The sequence below is a fragment of the Trichoplusia ni genome, chromosome 14 (assembly GCF_003590095.1).
Source record: "Trichoplusia ni isolate ovarian cell line Hi5 chromosome 14, tn1, whole genome shotgun sequence".
Lineage (NCBI taxonomy): Eukaryota > Metazoa > Arthropoda > Insecta > Lepidoptera > Noctuidae > Trichoplusia > Trichoplusia ni.
This window is the reverse complement of record NC_039491.1, coordinates 407,353-428,782: the sequence shown is the minus strand read 5'-3', so window position 1 is coordinate 428,782 and position 21,430 is coordinate 407,353. Positions and strand designations below refer to the sequence as shown.

General features: G+C 35.6%; 1 protein-coding gene across 1 annotated transcript in view; it reads right to left on the bottom strand.

Moving 5' to 3' along the window:
- Positions 1 to 21,430, bottom strand: part of LOC113500795 — a 27,389-nt gene extending 5,959 nt beyond the window's left edge. Inside the window, exon 1 of the mRNA XM_026881695.1 lies at positions 21,203 to 21,430. Within this exon, the coding sequence (XP_026737496.1) occupies positions 21,203 to 21,430 (228 nt within the window). The remainder of the gene's footprint in view (positions 1 to 21,202) is intronic.

Below are 21,430 nucleotides of genomic sequence, written 5' to 3'. Positions count from 1 at the left end.
ATAGGCACTACCTACCACCCCATCTTCCACTTCTAAAATAATACCGGTGGAGTTGTGAAAAAGAGATGTTATTCTACGTGGAGTATATCGTTGTCCCGCTTTCACAACTACAAGTATTACTTCAAGAGTTTCTGGTATGCCTCCTTAACGCGACACTGCGCCAATCGGGCTGATAAAAACTTGCGACCTACGCAAACAGCCGAGCTTGGCGCACTCAATTACCAGAGTTTGTTGCACAAGGACTTTCCCACATTCACGTGCTTTCTACTCCTATTCGTCCGTACAAGCTTATTAACCTATTTCCAAGATTGAAACTAATATTTGCTCGGAGTAAACGATGTCAAACACTTGGGTGAACTTTTATGCGATTGGAAAATGAATGGATTTTGTATACGTAATTGGTAGTTGAGAGAAAAAAGAGTGAATATTGTGATGTAAAAAAGATGCAGATTAAAGCAAGGCGAAAATATATTCTCAGCTGTATATATTGTACAACTTCAGTTAGATTAGTCATTTGGATTAGTCATCATCAATTAACCAGAAGTAATAATTATTAACTGTTAATGGAAGTCAGAAGCTTGAAAAGTCTGACAACCAGTCTAACCAAGATAACTGGGTTGAGGAGGTCAGATAGGCAGTCGCTCCTTGCAAAGCGCTGGTACTTAGCTGAAACCGGTTAGACTGGTAGCCCACCCCAACATGGTTGGGAAATGGCTAGGCCGATGGATGGCCGATGGATCGATGGAAGTAATGATTACGATAGAGTCGATAGGTTTGATTATTTTCTCTTTTCATGACTATTTTGCATCAAAGTGTTTTTAAATACGTGTACAGAAAAATAAGAATAATGGAAAATTATGATCGAAAACTCTTAAGTAGCAAAAAAAATTGATATTTATAAACAACTTAAAGTTATCTAGCACTAAATGAAAATTAGATGGAAAATAAAATATGTTTTATAATAAGCCAGTACAAAGAGCGTATTCTCATATTAAAGATCAATTAGCACTTGCAAAGATCTACTATAAAATTAGATACAACAAGCAATTTGTCGCATATTAAATAAGGATTAAATACATTAAATCTACATGTTATTAGTAGAAGGATTCATGTAAATCTAAGACACACTCTCATTATAATTACGTTTCAGAGCATACGCTTAAATTAATAGGTGAACGTGATTAGTTTTGGTTCAAGGGATCGTGCTTGTGTGTTATGCATCATGCTTCATGTTTATAGGGTATAGGCAGAGTTGACTAGAAGTTTATTGAAGATTTGATAAAAAAGACGCCTTTTCCTTTTTTAATTCTGAATCTTAAAATGGGCTAAAAAGACATCAACATATTTTTGTCCCCCTCTTGTTTATGCTACACTTTTTTAAATTCTTTTGTGCAAGTGTATTTACTTAACAGAACAAAGCGGCGATCACCTATCGGGAAGACATGCATTTGATTCAAAAATTTCTAAAAATAAATGAAGGATATACCTACATAGAAAATGTTAATTAATTTTACATCTGGTTGTGTTATTCTAGCTGTAAGTTTAACGAAACGAACATAATGGAAATAAATTTGTTGGAGTAGACTGAAGATGCTTATAATATAGTCTTTGAACGAAGGTCGACTTGGAGAGGGTGGATAATTAAAACACTTGGAAACTAATATTAAGCGCGTATAATATAGTAAACCACAGTGCTTGCTGCTCACAACAAAAAAATTAATTCTCCGACATTTATAATATCCCGTGTAACGAAACCATAGCGCGATCTAAATCGATTCCAACGCCATCTATCGAGGTATCGTGTAAACTTTTACGTTTTACATTCCCTTTGATCGCGCTATGATTCCGTTGACCTATAATTACGTAGACAGTCTTGAAAGTAAATAAGGTAACCACCAACTTCGACTTCTTCTCTAAAATATTTCCAAATATCAGCAATCTTAAATAGAAACCAATTTCCATTAACTACAAGCAGATAAACGAATCAGTATTAAACTTTCATGAATAACGTAAATAATAAAAGATGGAGACATATTTTGTGCTATTTCTCAAGCGTTCTTGCCCCTTATTTCCCCCGAGATAACTCAAGTTATAGGGGACATAAGTTTGTGCCGATATCGGGGGTAGGTACCTTAGCGTTGCCTTGAAACTGTCTTGAATATTTCGTTCGAGTTGTAAAACAAATGCTTGAGTGCTTAAAGTCTCGTTTAAATATTATAAATGCTAGTTTGGATGTTTAGATTTATGGATGCCTGTTGAGAGCGTTAGGATTAAAGGATTCGCATGGTACGTGGTTGTTTTTGAATATCGAATGATTTGGATTAAGAAATTTCTTTTTGGTTGTTCGTAAAATGCTGGTCGAATAGTAAGACGTTCGAAACTCTTTTGAAAAACAAATGAAGAATGGACGAATTGACAGTGTAAACTAAACCTAAAATCTACACATTAAGGACTATATACAGTAGTGTCAATTTCTTATCTCCCAATAAGCAGTGATAAAGCTTATCACCCATACCAATGGTCGGGAAGGCGTGAAGCTCGCGATGTCTCTCGAAAGCCTACGGTACATGTGTCAAAGGAACTATGTCATTATTAAATTCCCTTCACCTTTCTTCGTATATATTTTACAAATAGAAAATCCCATTTCGTACAAATGATTAAATTGGTCCTGCTCTCAGCGAGTTAACTCGATAAAATTAATTGTACCACCCAAATAGAAGGTGAGTAAGTAGTTTTGTACGCACTAAAAGCTTTTCGTTCGTGAGTCCTGAATGGTCAACACTTGTTTTATTCAATTACTCACGAAATTATGTTAGAATAGTTATTGTTTATACAATCATTATAATTTTGGTTGTAAGCTCCATCGAACGTAATTAATTGAATATTGTAATTCAATTGTTTTTGTTGGTTGTTGAAACTACGTTTCGGTGAAGGTAGGTAATGTGGGCAGTGGCGATATATAAACACAATGTGTTGATGTCAAAGAAAGATGAAAAATACTTAAAGAATATGTAACTTCCGTCCGAGGTTTTGCCCTCATGGATGTGGTAATCAAGAGTTTCAGAAATGAAACGGCTTAACTTACAAGCACACAATTGAACTAGCGACCTTGTCGTGCTTTCTTACGGCTTTGATGAGTATTTGGTTTAAGAATATAGCGAATTTCGAATTTTAAGAATAAGAATAGACCAGAAATTCCCAGCCCATGTAAAACCCCTTACAAACAATTTGAGCTTCATTTTCATTTGTTGTCATTCAATAATTATTCTATCGGACGCAGCGGTTGTTCGCGACGCGAGTCACTCTTTATTAGAAGAAGGATGTTGGCAATTCTACAGACAATTGAATCATTCTCCGTTTATCCTAATTCGACTGGGTAAATGGTTTTTGGTTTGATAAGCTATTTATACGGGTATTTGGCCTTGCATCTTTTTCTAATTTTATATGTTGTATGCAGACATAGAGTTTTGAAAGAGTATTTTAGACATGGAAAGGCAAGTAGTATAGGTCACCAGTTTGATCCCTGCGCGGGACAAGAATTTGTGTGATCTTCGGATGCTTATTCTGAGTGTACTGTGCATGTGGGTTTAATATACATACCCTGCGACACACGTAGGTATATAATTACTAAGTCAGAGGCGTCGATTTTTCATAGTACCTATTTAAAATACTATTAGCGGCCAAACAAACTAGAAGTTAAGATATAGGTCACGTCGTTAGAGGTTAAAGTAGTCTAATAAATTCGATACCTAGGTGCTTAACTAAAGTTAATGTGAATCGAAAACTTACCACCTGTGCGAAAGATCTAAGAAACAGTAATTAATTTTAATAAAACACCTTACAAGTCTGATTCAATCAGAAATTAAGACGAAATATGAATGATTCCAGACGAAAATCTTAGAATAATTGATGTTTCAATATCAAGCGGCGGTCAGATCCCACAGAGGTCAGTCTAAGCCAGCTAAATGGACTAAATATAAGTATACCTGCACAAGACAATACTGAATAATAACATTAATAATAAAACATTATTTTAAACGTCGCGGTCGGGCTAAAATCAAGGGAAAATCGTGAATAAGCACGAATAAAATCTCAAATTAGTTTCCATAATCCATAGTTACACCTCAACACGACCAGTTTCACGAGACCCATGTTGTTCAGCTTTACATGTTTGTCGAGGCACGAGGTGTAATACCGCCAACTTCCTAACTCCGAGCTTACAACTGAGAATCCATCAACAATCCAGGAACTATTTTCGATACCAGGATTTCATCGTTAATAGGAGCTAAATATCCTTTGAGACTAAATCTCGATTTCTGATGGGCAATAATTCGAGTTTAATGATTTTTAATTGAAATTTATCAAAAGGAACTATGTGTTGTCTTGTCAGGTCATTTTTTTCAGCCACAGTAAATGAATCAAACTTTTGCAAGTTGTATAGTTTTTCCCAGGGACCGGCCGGATACTCATTGAAAGGGTTTTTGAAGGGGTTTTTTTAAGCGCTTCAAGAAAAAACCCTATGACATATGTTACACCTTCGAACGGATTACTGTAACCCTGTTCCGAACAGGTTACCCTTTACTACCCTGTAACACTGTAACAGGGTAACCCACTCCAACCTAAGACAATGCAATATGCACTCTTTATCATAGACATTAGTTTGAAAATAGTATAACCACGAGCGCACGTGACATCATACCGCCCAGCGGCGCCATTGTTGCATTTACCGAGCGACTTGTAAACATGGAATAAAAATCATTGTGGATATGATCTTACAGTTTAATTTTGCTTGTCGCACTTTTCAAACGTTGTGATATATATTTTTCGTGTCTATACTTGTAGACCAGGGTCGATAATTTTTAAAACAAAAAAAAAAAATAGTAGGATGAAACCCATTAGAAAAGGAGGGGAATATTATAAAAATGAAAGGAAAAATAATTTACGGGTGATCTGAGGTCGGGAAGGGGGTGGGAGTGACGTTTGAAGAGTAAAAAACGGTTTTTATCGATTTCCGGCAAAACTAAAATTCGTATCGAAAAAAGTCAAATGGCAAAGTTCTAAAAGAAAAAGATCTAAAACTTTTGTGTTTACATTTTTTTCACATAACCTCAAAATTTATGTGAAAAATCTAAAAAACCAAGATTGTGGTTTTTTATTTTTATCTTTTACAAAAATTTATTTTTGTAACGAAATTTGGTGAAAACTTACTTTTTTGTGTCCCAAATACCCTGTAATTTATTTGATTAAAAATATTTATTTTTTCACCTTATTTTGAATTAATATAAATAACACTCTAATTTTCAATCGAAAATTCACCCGTCAAATCTTCTCAGAAAATGCAAAAAATGAAAAAAACTTGTTTTCGTTTTTTTTTTAATTATTATATTTATTATATATAATTTCATCTAAAAAATTTGATCTCATTTTGTGTTCAATAGACCAATAATCGAGGAAGGTTTTAGGCTAGGTATATAAAATTATGCTGCAACTAATAGAAGCGAAGATTTAATGGAAAATGTGGCAAATACGGGGAAAAATATTAAGAATAAATAATATATTACTTCGAGGGCTTTCGTTCAAAAATTCCTAACTTATATCTTCTAACCACGCGGACGAAGTCGCGGGCAACAGCTAGTTACCTATATGGCTGGTTTTCTTATCATGCTGACATGACGCGACGTTTCGCGCGTAGGTAGTTTGTCCGAGAGGCGCGAGTCGCGGCGCGACTCGTCGGCGATAGAAGAAAATCAGCTGTAGTCTTAGTAAAGCAATGAGGGGCCGCTAGGGTGCAAGTATGCAGCTCAAGTTTAGTGGGTAATTCAGGGTAACACGAATAAAAGCCTTTCGTGAAGGTAACCACTTCAAAGGCTTAAGTTATTGAAGGGGTTAACCCCTTCACGTGGTTACCATAATGAAGGTGTTAACCATTTCGCTGGGTTTCGAGGATGTAACTCGAACAAAAGGTAACACTGCGATATGAGTTACCCCGTGTACGGGTTACCCTGTCAAACGGCTTAACTCTAAAGTGGGGTTGTCCGGTCCCTGGTTTTTCCTAAATATTGTGTACAAATGAAATTGCTTTTCAATAAGTCGCGGGTACTACGATTTTCACGGCTTTACATTTGGTTAGTATTGACCAAATTCAAGTCAAAAATCAAAAGATATTAAGGGACGTTGGTAGTTACAGTTCTAATGACTGGGAGCGTGATTCAAAAATATCATTCCATGGAGAAGAAATCCGGGAACTCCATGTATGGGTTTACTGAATTGGTTTGAAAAGACTGTAGCTATTCCTCATTCATCATTGACGTTTCTTACCATTAAATGTGGCCTATAATATGGTCGGATAATTACGTCACTTGATGATAAACTTAATGCTAATTCAACACAAATGTGTGATGCCTATGAGACAAAACGACAGATTCATGGTGTATGTGTGAGTAATAATTATGATAAGCTATTTCGTTATTACAGATTTAATTGAGAACATTATTTAAGGTCTGTCCGACTTTGAGAAAACAGAAAAGTTATTTGTCGGAAAGCCCCAATTAAGGGCAAAGCTTTCTGGACTTAATCCAATAAACCTACTCATTTACTGAATGAAATAAAAGGTATATAATTTACGAAAGTCAGACGAAGATTGTGACAGATTTTTTGTTAAATTATAATTTTTTCAGTGATGATAAGTTGCATTTTTAAAACTTAAATTGAAAAAAAAAAAGACACGAAAAACAAAAATGGTTTGCTTTCTCTTATTTTTTCTGCTGAAGACAGAAAAATCTTTTTATATTTGAGCTAATAACAGTTTGTTGGAGAATGCAAGTTATTCGTAAGAGCTGCCTAGAATAACTTTGTCATGGAAAAAGCCGTTTGAGAAATATCCTAACGTGGTCTGGGAAATAGAAAATACTGAAATACTTTAATGGATGCTGACTATATTTATTTGTTTCTTATAAGTACATTAGGTTACAATTAATTTTAAACATTATCTAACCTTCGCAAAAGTACAGAATTTCGAACTAAAACAAAAAGTTGACGTGAATTCATTACCACTTTTTATAGAATACTAAAAATTATTTTCATCACAGCTAAATACGTCAAATATTATTAATTCTTTTTCATTTAATTTATTCGCAGACATACCCTAATATAGATTATTATACGGACACTAATATTTTTAATAGTTCCCCGTGGAAGAATCACATTAAACGAGTTGATTAAAACTCCTAATCATAGGCACACGTGACAGTGTTCTGTTATCAAAGGGAGAGTGGGTATAACGGAGAATTGATAACTCAACGCTATGCTACTGAATCCAATTACAGCAATCATAATACGCAAGCTCAATTTAATTAGGATTCAGATTTTCGTTAATTTCTTTTAGGGCTTTAACTACTAGGTTTACTATGTAATGTATCGAAATTTAATTAGCGAACTAAATACTGAACGAGGTTCGAAATGGCAATGTTGATTAACGATTTAGGTTTATCGGATTTTAGTACTGGTATGAGTGATTGTAAATACTAGTTTGTTTATTGGGATTTAAAGTGTGTGTTGAATTTTCTAGGTAATAGGGAAAGTGTGTTTATTTGAAATGGTTCGAAAATAAAAATTGCCAAATATCTTGAAATTATTTATTGTAATACGGAACTTAGCCAAAAACTTTTACTCATTTTTAGGTATCACAGCTATTTCATTTGCAGTTTTTTTCGTTGTTGCTAGAAAAGGTGTAATCTTTTTCAATGTATTTGTTCTTGTTGGCGCTTTTTTCGTTACCCCAAAACCATCATTTTTCTTGACACTTTTCCAAATGATAAAATCGAGAAGATTGAATTTAAAGTTCAAGTTTCGAGATAAAACATTGACAAGACTTCAAAATCTAAGGCCAAAAACCGAAACTATTTTTTATTACTAGCACAACAAAATACAATTCTAAGTAAGCGTATTTGTTCTAACACAGAACTTGTGCTCGCTGTAGAAATTCTACTCGAAGCTTTAATCCTCAGAACAAACGGGAGATCTTGGTTCAATAATCCTGCAATCACTTTGTCTAACAGGTGGATATGTAATCCCATTGTCGTGTTAGCAGCAATCCTAGACTATATTACCTTTACAAAGAAAAAAAACCCGTTTATTAGAAATTGCAAATCGCAGCTGTATTAAAGAGATCTTGTTCAGCGCCGTGTAACGTTCCGACTAGCTTACTCATACACAATAATCCCAGAAATTTTATTTTAATATAAGTACTATTTTTTACTTGAAGTAAGCCTATTTTAATTTAAATTGGTCATGGTTACTAGTGTTAAGTTTGGAGTCGGCGGAACCGTGCCGCGCTTTAATTTTAAAATATTATACTCTTTTCAGTCAAAATTACAATATCTGGTATTTACATTCCTTAAATACGTTATTCTCTTAAAACTATGCACACACGACTGTTCAAAAAAGGTTATCGGGTGTAACGTGGTTAAATTTTCATTTCAGAAACCTACTACAATCTCAAAGCACTGAATTTCACAGATTGAAACGTTGTTGTGTTGTGCTATAATTATATTTCTGTTTAATTTCGCAACCTCTGCATCCACAGGGTTATATTCATGACTGTTATTCTATGCACCCTGCTTGGTCCGCCAGACCCGTTTCCAATCTGCGCGAAAACAAAGAAAACATGAGACTGTTAACACTTGATACACCTATACAATAAAACGCGCATTCTTTATACCATTTTCAAATAATCCCTGTATGAAATACACTAGTTTTTATTTTATTAAAAAGTACATTTTCATCTTTCTTTATTTCAAAAATACGATGCGATTTTATTTAATGCCGTGTTCAAACCAAAATATGACAGAAATGTTTTAGCACTTTTGTTTTAAACTGTACGTTACCACATATATCCTCTTAAATGGCAAGCCACGAAGCTTTGTTACATGAAATCTGAGCTAAACGGCATCTAACTGAGCTTCCTCTTGTTTCTTTTCTAAGTAAAAGCATGAAAACTTTTGCACAGTTTAACATTTTCTATTCAAATTTTCCGTACGGCTTTCACAGCACGCGTTCGTTAGCAAAATGCATAATGCAACGTCATACTCACAGACGGAATGGCGGCTGGACTGGCGAGCCAAAAGTGTTTTAAGAAAATCCACTGCGTTATTTTCACACGGCTGGGAGTGAAACCGTTATATTTCCATGACAACTTGTTACTTTGAAATAATATGTTGAGGGAGCTGGCGGATAGTTTGTAGGCACTTAGGTAGATGGGAGGAGCCGTGTGTTCGTTCATCTTTTCAAATTATGGTGTGACGTTAAAATTTGCGTAATAGCAACGCAATGTTTTAATCTCAAAATAGGGGTGGATGTAACATACTAAATTGCTATTGAGGTTAAGCCCCCCCAAGAATTAATTTAGCATTATTTAAAAACAATGGTATCATGGCATAGATGTATTTAGCGTACCCGGAACACTTTTATTTTCTAAAATAAAACTCCTACAATTTCTATCCAATTTGAATAAACAATTAATTCTATAAATAGATTAATCGACACACGACAAAATCCCTAAACAAAATTAAGGGTATTAATCAAAAGAACGCGCACGAGTTATCACTAATCTCTCCGAGCGTGCTCATTTTAATTACGTACCGTTCATTGTATAGTTAATTAGGAGGCCATGTTCCATTGAATATACAGGACGATGCATTAACTAAGCCTGAGGTACATTTTACGTACAAGAGAACCTTTAAGATATTCATGGTATCTATACAACTATATAGCTAGATGAAGCTCAAAACGGCAGAACGTAAATTGAGTTTTAGAACACACCCTGTATGCTTGGTGAAGTATAAACGCTGCATGTAACTTCCGAACCCTATTGAATAAAGGACAGATTGATCAAGGATGTTAATTCAGCAGATTTTTCCCACCTGTTTTCGTTACATAATTGAATTGGTTTCTATAGAGATTGGATTTATTTGGGCCGAAGCAATGAATTGGATATGATCTGTTTGTGTCAAGATTCGTTGTAGATATCTTGTTTAATTTTCTGTTTTGTTGCTCAGAGACACGCTTGTCTTATTTGTTTGATTTATTTATTTGATCTCAATTGTTGTCAATTGTAGCGTGAGCTGTATATCTTATTAAATTAGTACACTGAAATGAATTAGTTTTAAGAAACAACTTACTCATCTTTTTTCTAATCTCGATCCCAAGATAATTATCTCTTAATCACTACGAGATCTCGATCGAAAACTCGATTGTGAATTCGGAATAGTTGAAGCTGTCCAATCAGCAACTCCGACCTGCAACTCTGATGACATTACAACTAACGAACTCGACTAACAACTCACACGTTTCGAGTTTAGATCGAGTTTGCTGTGTAAAGCTAAGGGTAGGAGCGACTATTACAGACACGATAATTGTAAAATAATGGTTTAAGGTGTTTTTATATCTTTTGTTATTTCGATAAAACGTCACAATAGTCAAATATTTTAGTGTTTTTACAAATTTATTCATGGTAAAAGTAGAAATAAGTTTTTACTACGAATTTAATAGTTGTCCGTTAGTTAAAATCAAATAATTTTCCTTTTAAAAATATAAAAATATGATGCTGCTTAAGTAGAGTCTCAGAAAATATTTATTTTGAAATGTCAATATTTTATGTCTTCGATCATAATTTGTTTTGGTATTTATTTAAAAGCTTCGATAAATAAGCGTTGTTTTAATATTTTGATGTGAATGAATTATTTATTTATACATAACTTATCAATATAAGAATAAAATAAAAATCTATTGTTTCAGCTAAGTTTATTTGCCATAGTTCTCGCTCTTTATCATTTTTCTGGTCATTTAATGACCAACCACTTCCAAATTTTGAAAGCGATGTAACATAAATAGGACCAAAAAAAAACAAGTATTTGTAGCTAATTTATCTTGTGTGATACATGTTTTGTTTATTAAAATTTATTGAATATTCGGCACCCAATGTTTATATATCAAAATAAACTTTACATCGTAACGGCGAAAAAAGGCCGAAAGTTATTCGTTTCATCAGGCGAAATATTAAAACGAATGGACTGGTTGGTACTACTCCATTCGTATATATGAATTATTCATGTCCACAATCTATAAAGCAGACAACAGAGAGCATTTTACAAAACAAACAAATTTTATTGATCTCTCAGGCGCTGTTTGTGCCCCCACAATAAAATATTTACATTTACTTCGCAACACCTGGGCTATCTAGGCACCGCCCACCGCAAGCATTAGAATAATGAAACGTTTGCCACCACCTAAATCTATTCTCTATTGAATAAAACATTTTTAAAGTGGCATCTACATAGTTTCCTTTGTTTCCTTTTTTTTTAATAAACGTGTTCCGTAATAATTTTCGGCCAAATTTATTCGTGGCCCGGAGCAGTTTGAGTCGACTTCCTTTAGTTGCATTTATTTTAAGTGGTTTGGACAAAATTGGGGCGGTGACCCAGTTTCTTTCAAGTTTTACCTGAAGGTATATTTTTTGGAAAATATCTTCGTATTTTACTAGGTGTAAATTTAATATACCAACAGCTAAAGGCAATACTAATAAATAAAATTGAAACCTTTCTTTGAATGTCAAGATAATTGTTTTTTTTTCATAACTGAGTAAACTACACCTCGTTTTAAGTACTCATCAGAGTGGTCTTATTAGAATTATTTTTAATTTTGCAGATAACAGATACCTCAAGACAGTTTTGCTAGTTCAAAATATTTATGGCGTATGTCGGGCAGAAAAAGACGACCCTGGTAAAACCGCGACGCTCAGCTTGCAATAAATATTATCGTAACAGTTCTAAGGTCCAAGTAATTTCCTTGAATTTACCAATTGGCATCAGGAGAAAGTAGTAAAAACTACTAAAAGGGGAAGTAACGCATGAATTTTATATAACTGTTGCGGAGTGCGTTGTCAATTCGAAAGAAAAAAGTGTGGGCCCTTGAGTGGAGGTCATTACCTTTAACTGGAACGAGCTGATCGCATTTTGTGTTTCCTCGATTTCGCTCCTAAGTATGTCGATAAGGAAAAGAAAATACTCAATCACCTGCTCGTTATTTCAACTTAGAATCTTACACGACGATTTCTAAATAGTAAAAGATTTTAATCACTAATCACCACATTGAGATTTTTTTGCTTTGGGTGGTGATCGCGATTTTTATTATATTTTAGAAATATTTTTCTGACTAAGAACAGCTTTATCTGAACACGAAAACAAGATTACTATACAAGACTGTGGGGTCGCTCTTCCACATCGCCAAAAGCACATATTACTGAATTTTTTTAAAAGGCATTGATGCTTATATCCATCTTTAAGGAAGGGAAGTAATTGTATATTTATGCATCTGTTAATGTTGACATAAAGGTTTTCTTTTTCCATTTTGTAACCTAACGAAAATAGTTTGTAAGTGTTAAAGCTCACCTTCATCGACAAAATCATTAAATTACCTAAAAACTTCTAATCGATTTTCCTTATTACCTAGCCAATCTTACGCTGCACACGACTAGCTTAATCTACCGAGCTGAGCAACATTTCACTCTCTTATCGATTTAAGTTCTCGAGTAGCTGCCTGATTGCCTTTCGTTATCGATAATCGGATGCATGACGGTGACGCGAGCAACCTACTCGAGTGTTTTAGCGGCAAGGCTAGGAGACCGTGAACCAAATATGTCAGTAAAATCAAACACCTTGGAAATATTTGGGAGAGAAAATATTTAGAAATTGAACGTTATTTTGGAAGAACTTAGGGATTTAGGGTGTCAAAAGATTTTCGCTTTATCAAATTTGTACGGAAAATTGAATAGAGTGTAGGCTTAAATTAAAGACTAAAGTTTAGTGATAGAAACAAAGCTATGGGTATGAAATGCTTTCAACCTCGTAGGTTTGTTTAATTGTTCGATAGTTTAAAAAATGTTATTCTAATCAAGTTTGAAGTTTGAATATCTAGATATTCAAAACTTTGAATAAAAACAGATAATTTTGAATTGATCTACTTGTTTATTATTCTAGAGACACAGCCTTGTAATGCACGGGCGGACAGACAGACAGCGGACCCTCAATAATAGGCTTCCGAGCAGAAGTGATGATGCAATATGCCAGCTTTTAGATAGCGAAAGTCTTTTAAGTGGCTGTTAACTGATATCTACCTATAATACTGATGGAACAGTTAGTTATGCATGCTTCTTTACAGATGCAACGATGACACATGTCGCATTGTCCATCGGCCAAACGAACATACAAAACAACCATTAAGTTCAATCGAGCTACCTCCCTTTAAATACAGGTAAAACCCTTTTAAGCTCAGTGAAGGCAAAAACATTCTAAACCAAAAACACCTTTTATTCAGACAAAGTATAAGTGATTGTTTCATTCAGCACAGATTAAGCAACTTTTCAGTACAACAAAACAGAACACCTGCCTGTTTAGAAATACTGTTCATAACTATAGTTAGAAAATGTTCGAAGCTCCCATACATGGAAACCAACTAACGAATGTGCCAAAAGTCCGTTCAGTTTTCGCACAAGTTTTAACAACACTGATTTTAATGCTTTTTATTTTTACCATATTTTCATCTGAGTTTTTGGGTGCGCCGGATTTCGTTTTTCCGTTTACGTCGCTTATTGCTCTGTGGATATTTTGCTTATTAATGTGTTTGTTTTTATTTGAAAAGGGTGCAGTTTCGTATGAAGGTTGTTATTTATTTTTCTCGTGAGATGCATTGAGCCGCCGCAAAATGATGTTGTAGTTTTTTTTTTTAGGTGCCGTATTTGAAAAATAATACAAATGAGGAGCTAAACTACACGATTATGGAATACTATTAAAATACCTATGTATTTTATTCCAGTTTCATCTAGAGTTAAAATCGACCAAAAAATTACAAAATAATAATTGTATTAGCTTTTAACTCCCCATAAGAGAATTTACTTTCTAGGATCGTCCCCTAAAGATTCAGTCGAATACAAAAATTGTGAAATACAAAAAAAGGCACTCACCCTTGGCACAATATGAAGTTAAAAATAAAGCATGATCGATAATAATAGCTATCATTGCCATCAGGCACAATAATAACGGCCAACTGTTACGCGCTGTATTTTTTTAAATTGCATAGAGCCTCCATTTTGATAAGCAAATTAAGAAAATGGAGAACAAAATGGAACATAGAAATATTTTACGACTTAATCGCTTAGAATATCGGGTAATGGATGGAAAAAGTACTAATTAGAAGTTTTTTGACATGGTGACGTCAGTAGACTGATGTCAAGCCATTTTCCAAGCTACGGTAGACTCTCTTTCCATTCATACTAAATTTACCTGGTTAGCGATGCTATAATCGATAACAGTCGTATTCCATTTATTCAGTAACATTTAAACTTCTTCACATCTAAACAATATATGTAGTGGAAATTTAAACTGTTCCATATAACATGATATAATGAGGATATCTGCTCTGAATATCGGTCGGTATGTTATTAAGGTGTCAATAAAACCCGCCTGTATGGGTATCGAGGGGCAATAAATTCGTTTTCAGCAACGCAGAACTAAGAGTCCGGATTATTTCGCACCATTTACTCTTTTCATCCACGTCTTCATAATGCTGCCTACATAAAAAGGATTTTTCTCGGCAAAATTGAAGTTTTTGACTATCCCTTAATCGGGCTTAATCGAATTCCGGCTGTTTTCACGAAAATGTTTGGGCGATTTTTCTTATTTCTCTAATATTTTAAAAGGAGGTTAATTAACTATCTCGAGATCGGTATGGTTGATTTGATTTATTTTCCGATTGAAGAAACACGAAATTGAAGTGACGAGCCCTCTTTGTTCTTTTGTCTCCAGTTTCTATTTGTTGCTATATTGGGTTACAAATGGTTATATTGTTTTGCTGGAATCCAATTATTCGAATTGGAAAATTTCATAAATTGTTGCTGTGAAAATTGAAACTTTTTATATCGACCACATTATAGAATTATATCGAAGCACATAATTCAATGTATAGCAAGTATCATAAAAACCGACCATTATATCATAATAACAAAACTCATCAATAAAACGCGACAAAAAACGCATGATTGAGCGTTGTGTACAAGAAAGTAATTAGAAAATTGTTGATGGATTCCGTCGACTCACCCATACTGAAATAAAACAAAAACAGGGTAATTATTTAAGTGATTAAAAGTAAGTAAAAAGTATTTTAGTACTTGTACCTATCGCGTTTTACAAAAATGGAAACCCAGATGTAGAACAAGCATTTAATGCCCAAACACAAATGTTTTGATGGGGTTTGCAATCTACAAACGTCGTCGCAAGCATCGGCCATTGATGACGTGAATCCCGTATTTGTAAATGTAGTCGACACCGTTTCGCTTACGTAAGTAGGTTGAGGAGTTCAGATAAGCAATGGTGGCTCCTTGTAAAACACTGGGACTTAGCAGATAATCAATCTGGAAGCCGACCCCAACATAGTTGGTTTAAGGCTAGACTGATGATCAGAAGATGAATAAAGAAAATAGCCCTAAGTTTATCCGACACGGAATACTCATAAGACCCCAAACAATGTCCATCAAAGCATCGATACGGATTGTCAACGTTGTAATTGTCGATATATCATTGTGTCTAGGCAACATAAAGCGAGGGTCCGATGAGAACTCTATAAATCTATAGCAACTGCTGTACTGAGTCTGTTAGCATTCACGGTCCAATCAAGCCGGCATGCTATGATATCGATGGTAAATTGGGGAATTGTAACGGGGATTGTGAAACGGGGCTGTTATTTTGCTTTTACGGAAATAAGATACTTCTTTATTTCGTTGATATGTGAGGATTTGTATAAATTCATTTATTTGTGGTCTATATTGCCATGTTTTATGATAGAAAATTGACTGGTAAAAAAATAGGAATCCGTCCGAAGGACCCGTTTCTTCCCTGCGAAAGTTACGCATTGTAAATTCCCAAAAATGTGAAAGGCCGCAATCGTTGTCGCGATTCAGCTCCAAAACCTTCAGCGGGTAATTGGAATTTCCCTAGAAAGCCAGGCTTTTTCCCGTTTCTAACGGCAGCGGCAACACATGGGCGTGAAGTATACAGGTTTGACGCATGGCGAAAACACGAAAACAGCCGTGGGGATCCGTTGAACATTGAATGACACGCTGACCGGAATTCTCTCGATCAAAGCAAAATGTCAGCTTTAGCCAAACGAAAACATTTTCAAATAGTTTCAGGTACAAAAAACCAAGTGTATACGGGAATAGTAGTGAATAGCTGACATCACAACTAATTTAGCAATTTACCTAGTATTTCTGCATATTGAATTCCAAAAATATAATTACCCGTGAGGCATTTACGAGTATATATACATATTTGAATTTCGTTTTGCAACGCTTAGGACATGGGGACCAGGTGCACGAATTCTCTATAAAACACCTCGGATACGCAAAGCGCTTGGTCGACTCCACCCGTGATCAGAAACTGGGCTGCTTATTGAAAATAGAATCAGCATAACCATTCAACGTGCATAGAGACTACGATATTACGACATTGTTAACGTTTTTATTATTAAATACGTTTAGCTTCAAATGAATTAATGTTATTAATTACTCCCCATCTTAAGTCAATATCCTGTCTTATTAAATTTCTACTGAAATCTTGGTTTGGCCAGTCATTTCCTACAAAACATCGTCTACACGCTACAGCTAGCACGATTCTATTCCAAGATTATGATTTTATCTATTCAGGGTAAACGTAAATCAAATGTATGTCGTTTCCAGTTTATCTCTCTCATAATTTATTGATATGACAAGCGTGCACGGCAGTTTTAGACTGAGACATTTAGTGATCACAAAATTCACATGAATTAGAGAATCGTATTTTATGGAATATTAGCTTCGAAAAGCGTGACAAATGCTGTGCTGTGTACGAAATCTTTAACAGTCAATTAGTAGCATATTGTATTAAAGTGTTAAATAAATCTAATCTATAAATGTTGTTTCTTACATACTTGTACGTTTCTTAATATAGGTACAGTCAGAAACAAATACAAAAGTTAAGATGCAGTGCTTTAGGGATCTCATAGTCATATTAAATAAAAATATTAAAGTGAAAGCCATTGCAACTAATTTTCTATCATTACCTTGAAATCACTAATCTGCTTCCTTATAAGTTACGCAATCGTTCAGCTAGTTTCGTACCCAAAAATAATCCTTAATCACGAGTAAAGTGGCAGTGGTAGTTTTGCAATTATTATTTTTTCATCCAAAATTAATGAGCTGATCCCGGCAAATACGTTCGATGGTCTGCGTTTTGAAATTATGTTCCATTTACGTGTTTAAAATGGATCTGGTCTCTTCTCCTAAATGTTTTCCGTGTAAACAGCTGATATATAAAAAAAATACCAGACTTGTTGCCCAAATTAGGCAAGGGTTCTTCTAATTGAAAAGATAAATTAATTAATGATCAGTTAAAAAAATAACATCATCGCGAAATACATCATACCTTGTAACTTAAAGTCTCATATCCAAACTATAAAACCCTGAGCTACATAGGGTATCCCTTTATTGCTGGTAAACCTAATTATAGGCAACAATATCATCGTCAGGCAATTCATTAAAACTCCTCGGGCAAGGTAATGTGGTAATGATGTGTGCAAATATTAGGGCTAGGTGAGACTGTGGGGTCGCTCGTGTGACTGCGGCTTTAGGGACGGGGCCAATCTGAGGTGTAATTACGTAACTTGGTTACAGACAACTGAATGTTTAGAGGTGACTATGGGTACAAGATTTTTCTTTGCTTTTTTGGTTTTCCGAAGCCAAAAGATGAAATCGGAACTATATCACTGAAGCTCCGCTGTTCTTTCGTCCGTAAGTCAACAGGCTGTATTGCATGAACCGTGATAGCTGGGCAGTTGACATTTTACAAGTAAGATCAATGCTAAGAAACAGTAGCAGCCTTTTTCAAAGGACATCTGTGTCACGATTGCGACTCGGACTTGACCGGTTTTATTTCTTTATTGGTATAAAACTTTTTATACTGCTTTTTTGTACGAACGCTTTCTCAACTATATTTCTATACTCGTATCACTGTATTATCTAATTGCTAAATATGACTTTTTTCAGAACAACTTCCGCCAATCTTAACCCAATCCCTTGATAACAACTTCCACAATTAAAAAATCTTCCGTCTCCAAGAAATACTTAATGTCACAATTAATGAAAAGGCCAATTCACAAATTAAGCTCTAATCACGGTATTACAATATAATTAGTGAAACGACTCCGTCATAACTTTTACTGTGCCTGTACTATGACATCCTTAGACACGACTTGTGCTAGTGTTGAAGCGAGAAAGTGCATTACATTGTATATAGCGATGTCTCCCTCTCACAACAGCAAATGTCCTACTTTAAGCTTTCTGTAAGAATTCTGGTTATCCTAGTTTACGTAAGACGAGAAATAAAGTGGAAAAATTAATCTGACTTCTTCTTCTGAGACATTTTGTACTTGGATAATTTAATTCGCTTCATGTAATTGGAAGTGAAAGAACAAATTATTAGGCGGGTATCTTCAAATTTCTTCATTTACTTTTGTAATAGGATAATAAGTATTGTCTTTCGGATAAATAAATGTAATGGATTCTGCAATAAATAATTGTTTACTTCGTCTTAAGTTGGACGAAATTCGTCAACGTCGAAAATGCGATCGATCTTGTTTTTCAACTCCAATTTTCAATTAATATAGTTGTTTTTAAAAAGCATAGATTAAATAATTAACTATTGTTTAAAAATACATTGATTTGAATATAAATTTAAAACCCTAAAAACAAACATTTGAGAAGCTTAAAACACAATCGCACTTAATTTTTAAACGGTAAAAGTTGACGTGAACCCGTTCGTTGCATGTTTGAGGTAAAACACAAAATCTGTGTATATATTTTATTTGAACACCGACATATTTTGTCGGTAATTTAGACTGACCTTTTATACCACTATATTCATCTATGATTTGAAATCTAGTTACATTTAGTATCCCTTTGCATTCAACGTTTAATATTATATTTCATTAATTCATTTATGAAATTTTATTTTTAAAACAGTTTGCATTAGCATACGGTTTGCTAATTTATTAGATACGATTTTTTTTATATCGTAAACAATTACATTTTTAACGATAAATGTTATTCATTTGATTATTATAATCAATAATTGTAGGATATATGATGGTTTCTACAACCGCACACTATTGCACAGTTTACAGCTATCGTGCGTAAAGTATTTATTTATTCAACTGGAATAAAAACTTTTTGAATGATTTTGATTATTAAATATATTTTTTTCACAATTTTAAAAGCATATTATTATATTAAAACCTCCATGATGAACACCGGTTTAGCGAACCAAGCGCTTTGTTACGCACGGGATCAGCGCTGCGAACATCCCGCAACTACAAACGCACCGCCATAACACAGTACAAAGCCACAACACTCCTCTGTGCGGGGCTTGTACCCAATTTGAGGTTTTAAATTAGCATATCTTAACTGCATGGAGTTACACAACACACTGCTAATGATGAACACGCCGTACATACGAATTATTCACTGTGAAAATACATCTGGTTAGTCAAAGTCCCTGCATTGTTACTGGCGTTACTGCAATCAAAAACGTGTTTTGCGAACGAATAAAAGTAAGACTTCTGACACTCGCGACTACCAACTAAAACTAATACGGGCGGTAGGCAGAAGTTTCTATACCAAACGTAAATGGCGAATTGCACTTTCGGACACCGAACAAAAGTAATAAGAGGATTCGTTGAATGCATGTATGAGAACTTTACAAAAATTTCAATATGTTGAATAGAAAACGGCAATTTGTTATAAGTGGCGCCGTGTGAAGTTGTGCAGTTTATGTGAAAAGTTGTAGACGCGATGGGAGTGTAGTGCCTTGCAAACTTGAGGACAAGTGCCGAGGACGTGACGTTCTCCCATTTAGTGCCTTGAAACCTTACCTAGACAAATATACTTCACGCTCCGCAGAAACAGGATTTCCTTGTTTATTATAATATGAATAGCATTTGGTATTATGTGAGTTTGAGCTGCGCCTTTAGTGAGTGCGACTATGAAACGTAACAGCAAGTTTCAGTAGCTATTTAAAGCTGCAATTGCTGACATTTATAAACTGAAATTGAATTAATGTGCGAATTTGCGAATGTGCGAATCGAATTTGTAAATCGGTTGTTTTTTAGTTTTGAACTGAAAAAAATGTTTTTTTTTTTTAATTTTAAAGCTTTTTTATTCATACTGAAAAATAACAAAATTCTTTATTAAATGATGTAACGGTTTACTCACGCGTATTTATCGGGGTAGCCCGACTAGTTTCGGACCCAACCGGAGTCCTTAATCATGAGCAGACGCGGCGGGATCGCGAGTCGAACTGACGTCAGCGGCCGCGCATCTCGCTGCGTAGCGCCGCGCTCGCGCCGTGAGCGGCGGAGGGGTCGGCGACGCCGGTGTCGCGGGTGGGGGGTCCGCCGTCGTCATCGTCATCATCCGTGCTTCCGTACTGGCTGAGTCGGTGCATACCGTGCTGACCGCGTCGCACTCCAGACTTAGCGTCGTTTGAAAAGACGCAGCATTCAGTGCTGGTTTCCACGCTGGTGGCAGTGTCCATCCACGATCTCTGTTAAAATTCGGGTGACGGCTGATTTCTATAGCCTCCCGTACTTTCCGCGGCACGAAGTATTTTTCCCTCGCTAGTACGGAGGCTTTGTCGAATCTTATGTAGTGAGCCGTCCCCGCATTACAGACGTGTTCAGCCACTGCCGACTTCTCGGTGTCCATACTCTTCATGCTGCGTATGTGTTCGCCAAGTCTGGTTGCTACATTGCGCCGGGTTTCCCCAATGTAGCTCAGGCCGCAGTCGCACGGTATTTTGTATACTCCCGGAACGCCCAAAGGATCCTTGTCCTTGGGAGTGCGGACCATCTGTCGCAGTTGTCCTGGCGGTCGATAGATCGTCTTGATGCTATATCTTCGGCGTAACAAGCGACCTATCTTGTCAGTGACTCCTTGTACGTATGGTAAGTACGCAGGAGTGCGTTGAGCCTCCGCCGGACGCTTGCGAACTTCACCCGCAATTCCCAGAAGACGTCTGCACTGGCGCCACTGATAACCGTTGCGCTCTAATACGTCACGCACATGCCTTAGTTCCGCTTCAACGTATTTGTGGTCGCATAGAGCAAGTGCTCGGTTCAGCAGCGTACGAGGCACCGAAGATAGGTGTGAGTGGTGGTGATGAGAGTCGGCTCGTAGGTACCGGTCTGTGTGCGTCGGTTTCCGGTAGACGGTGTGAGTCACGCGTCCGTTCGGCTCTCGGATGACCAGCACATCCAGGAACGGTAACTTCCCTTCGCTCTCCTCCTCCAT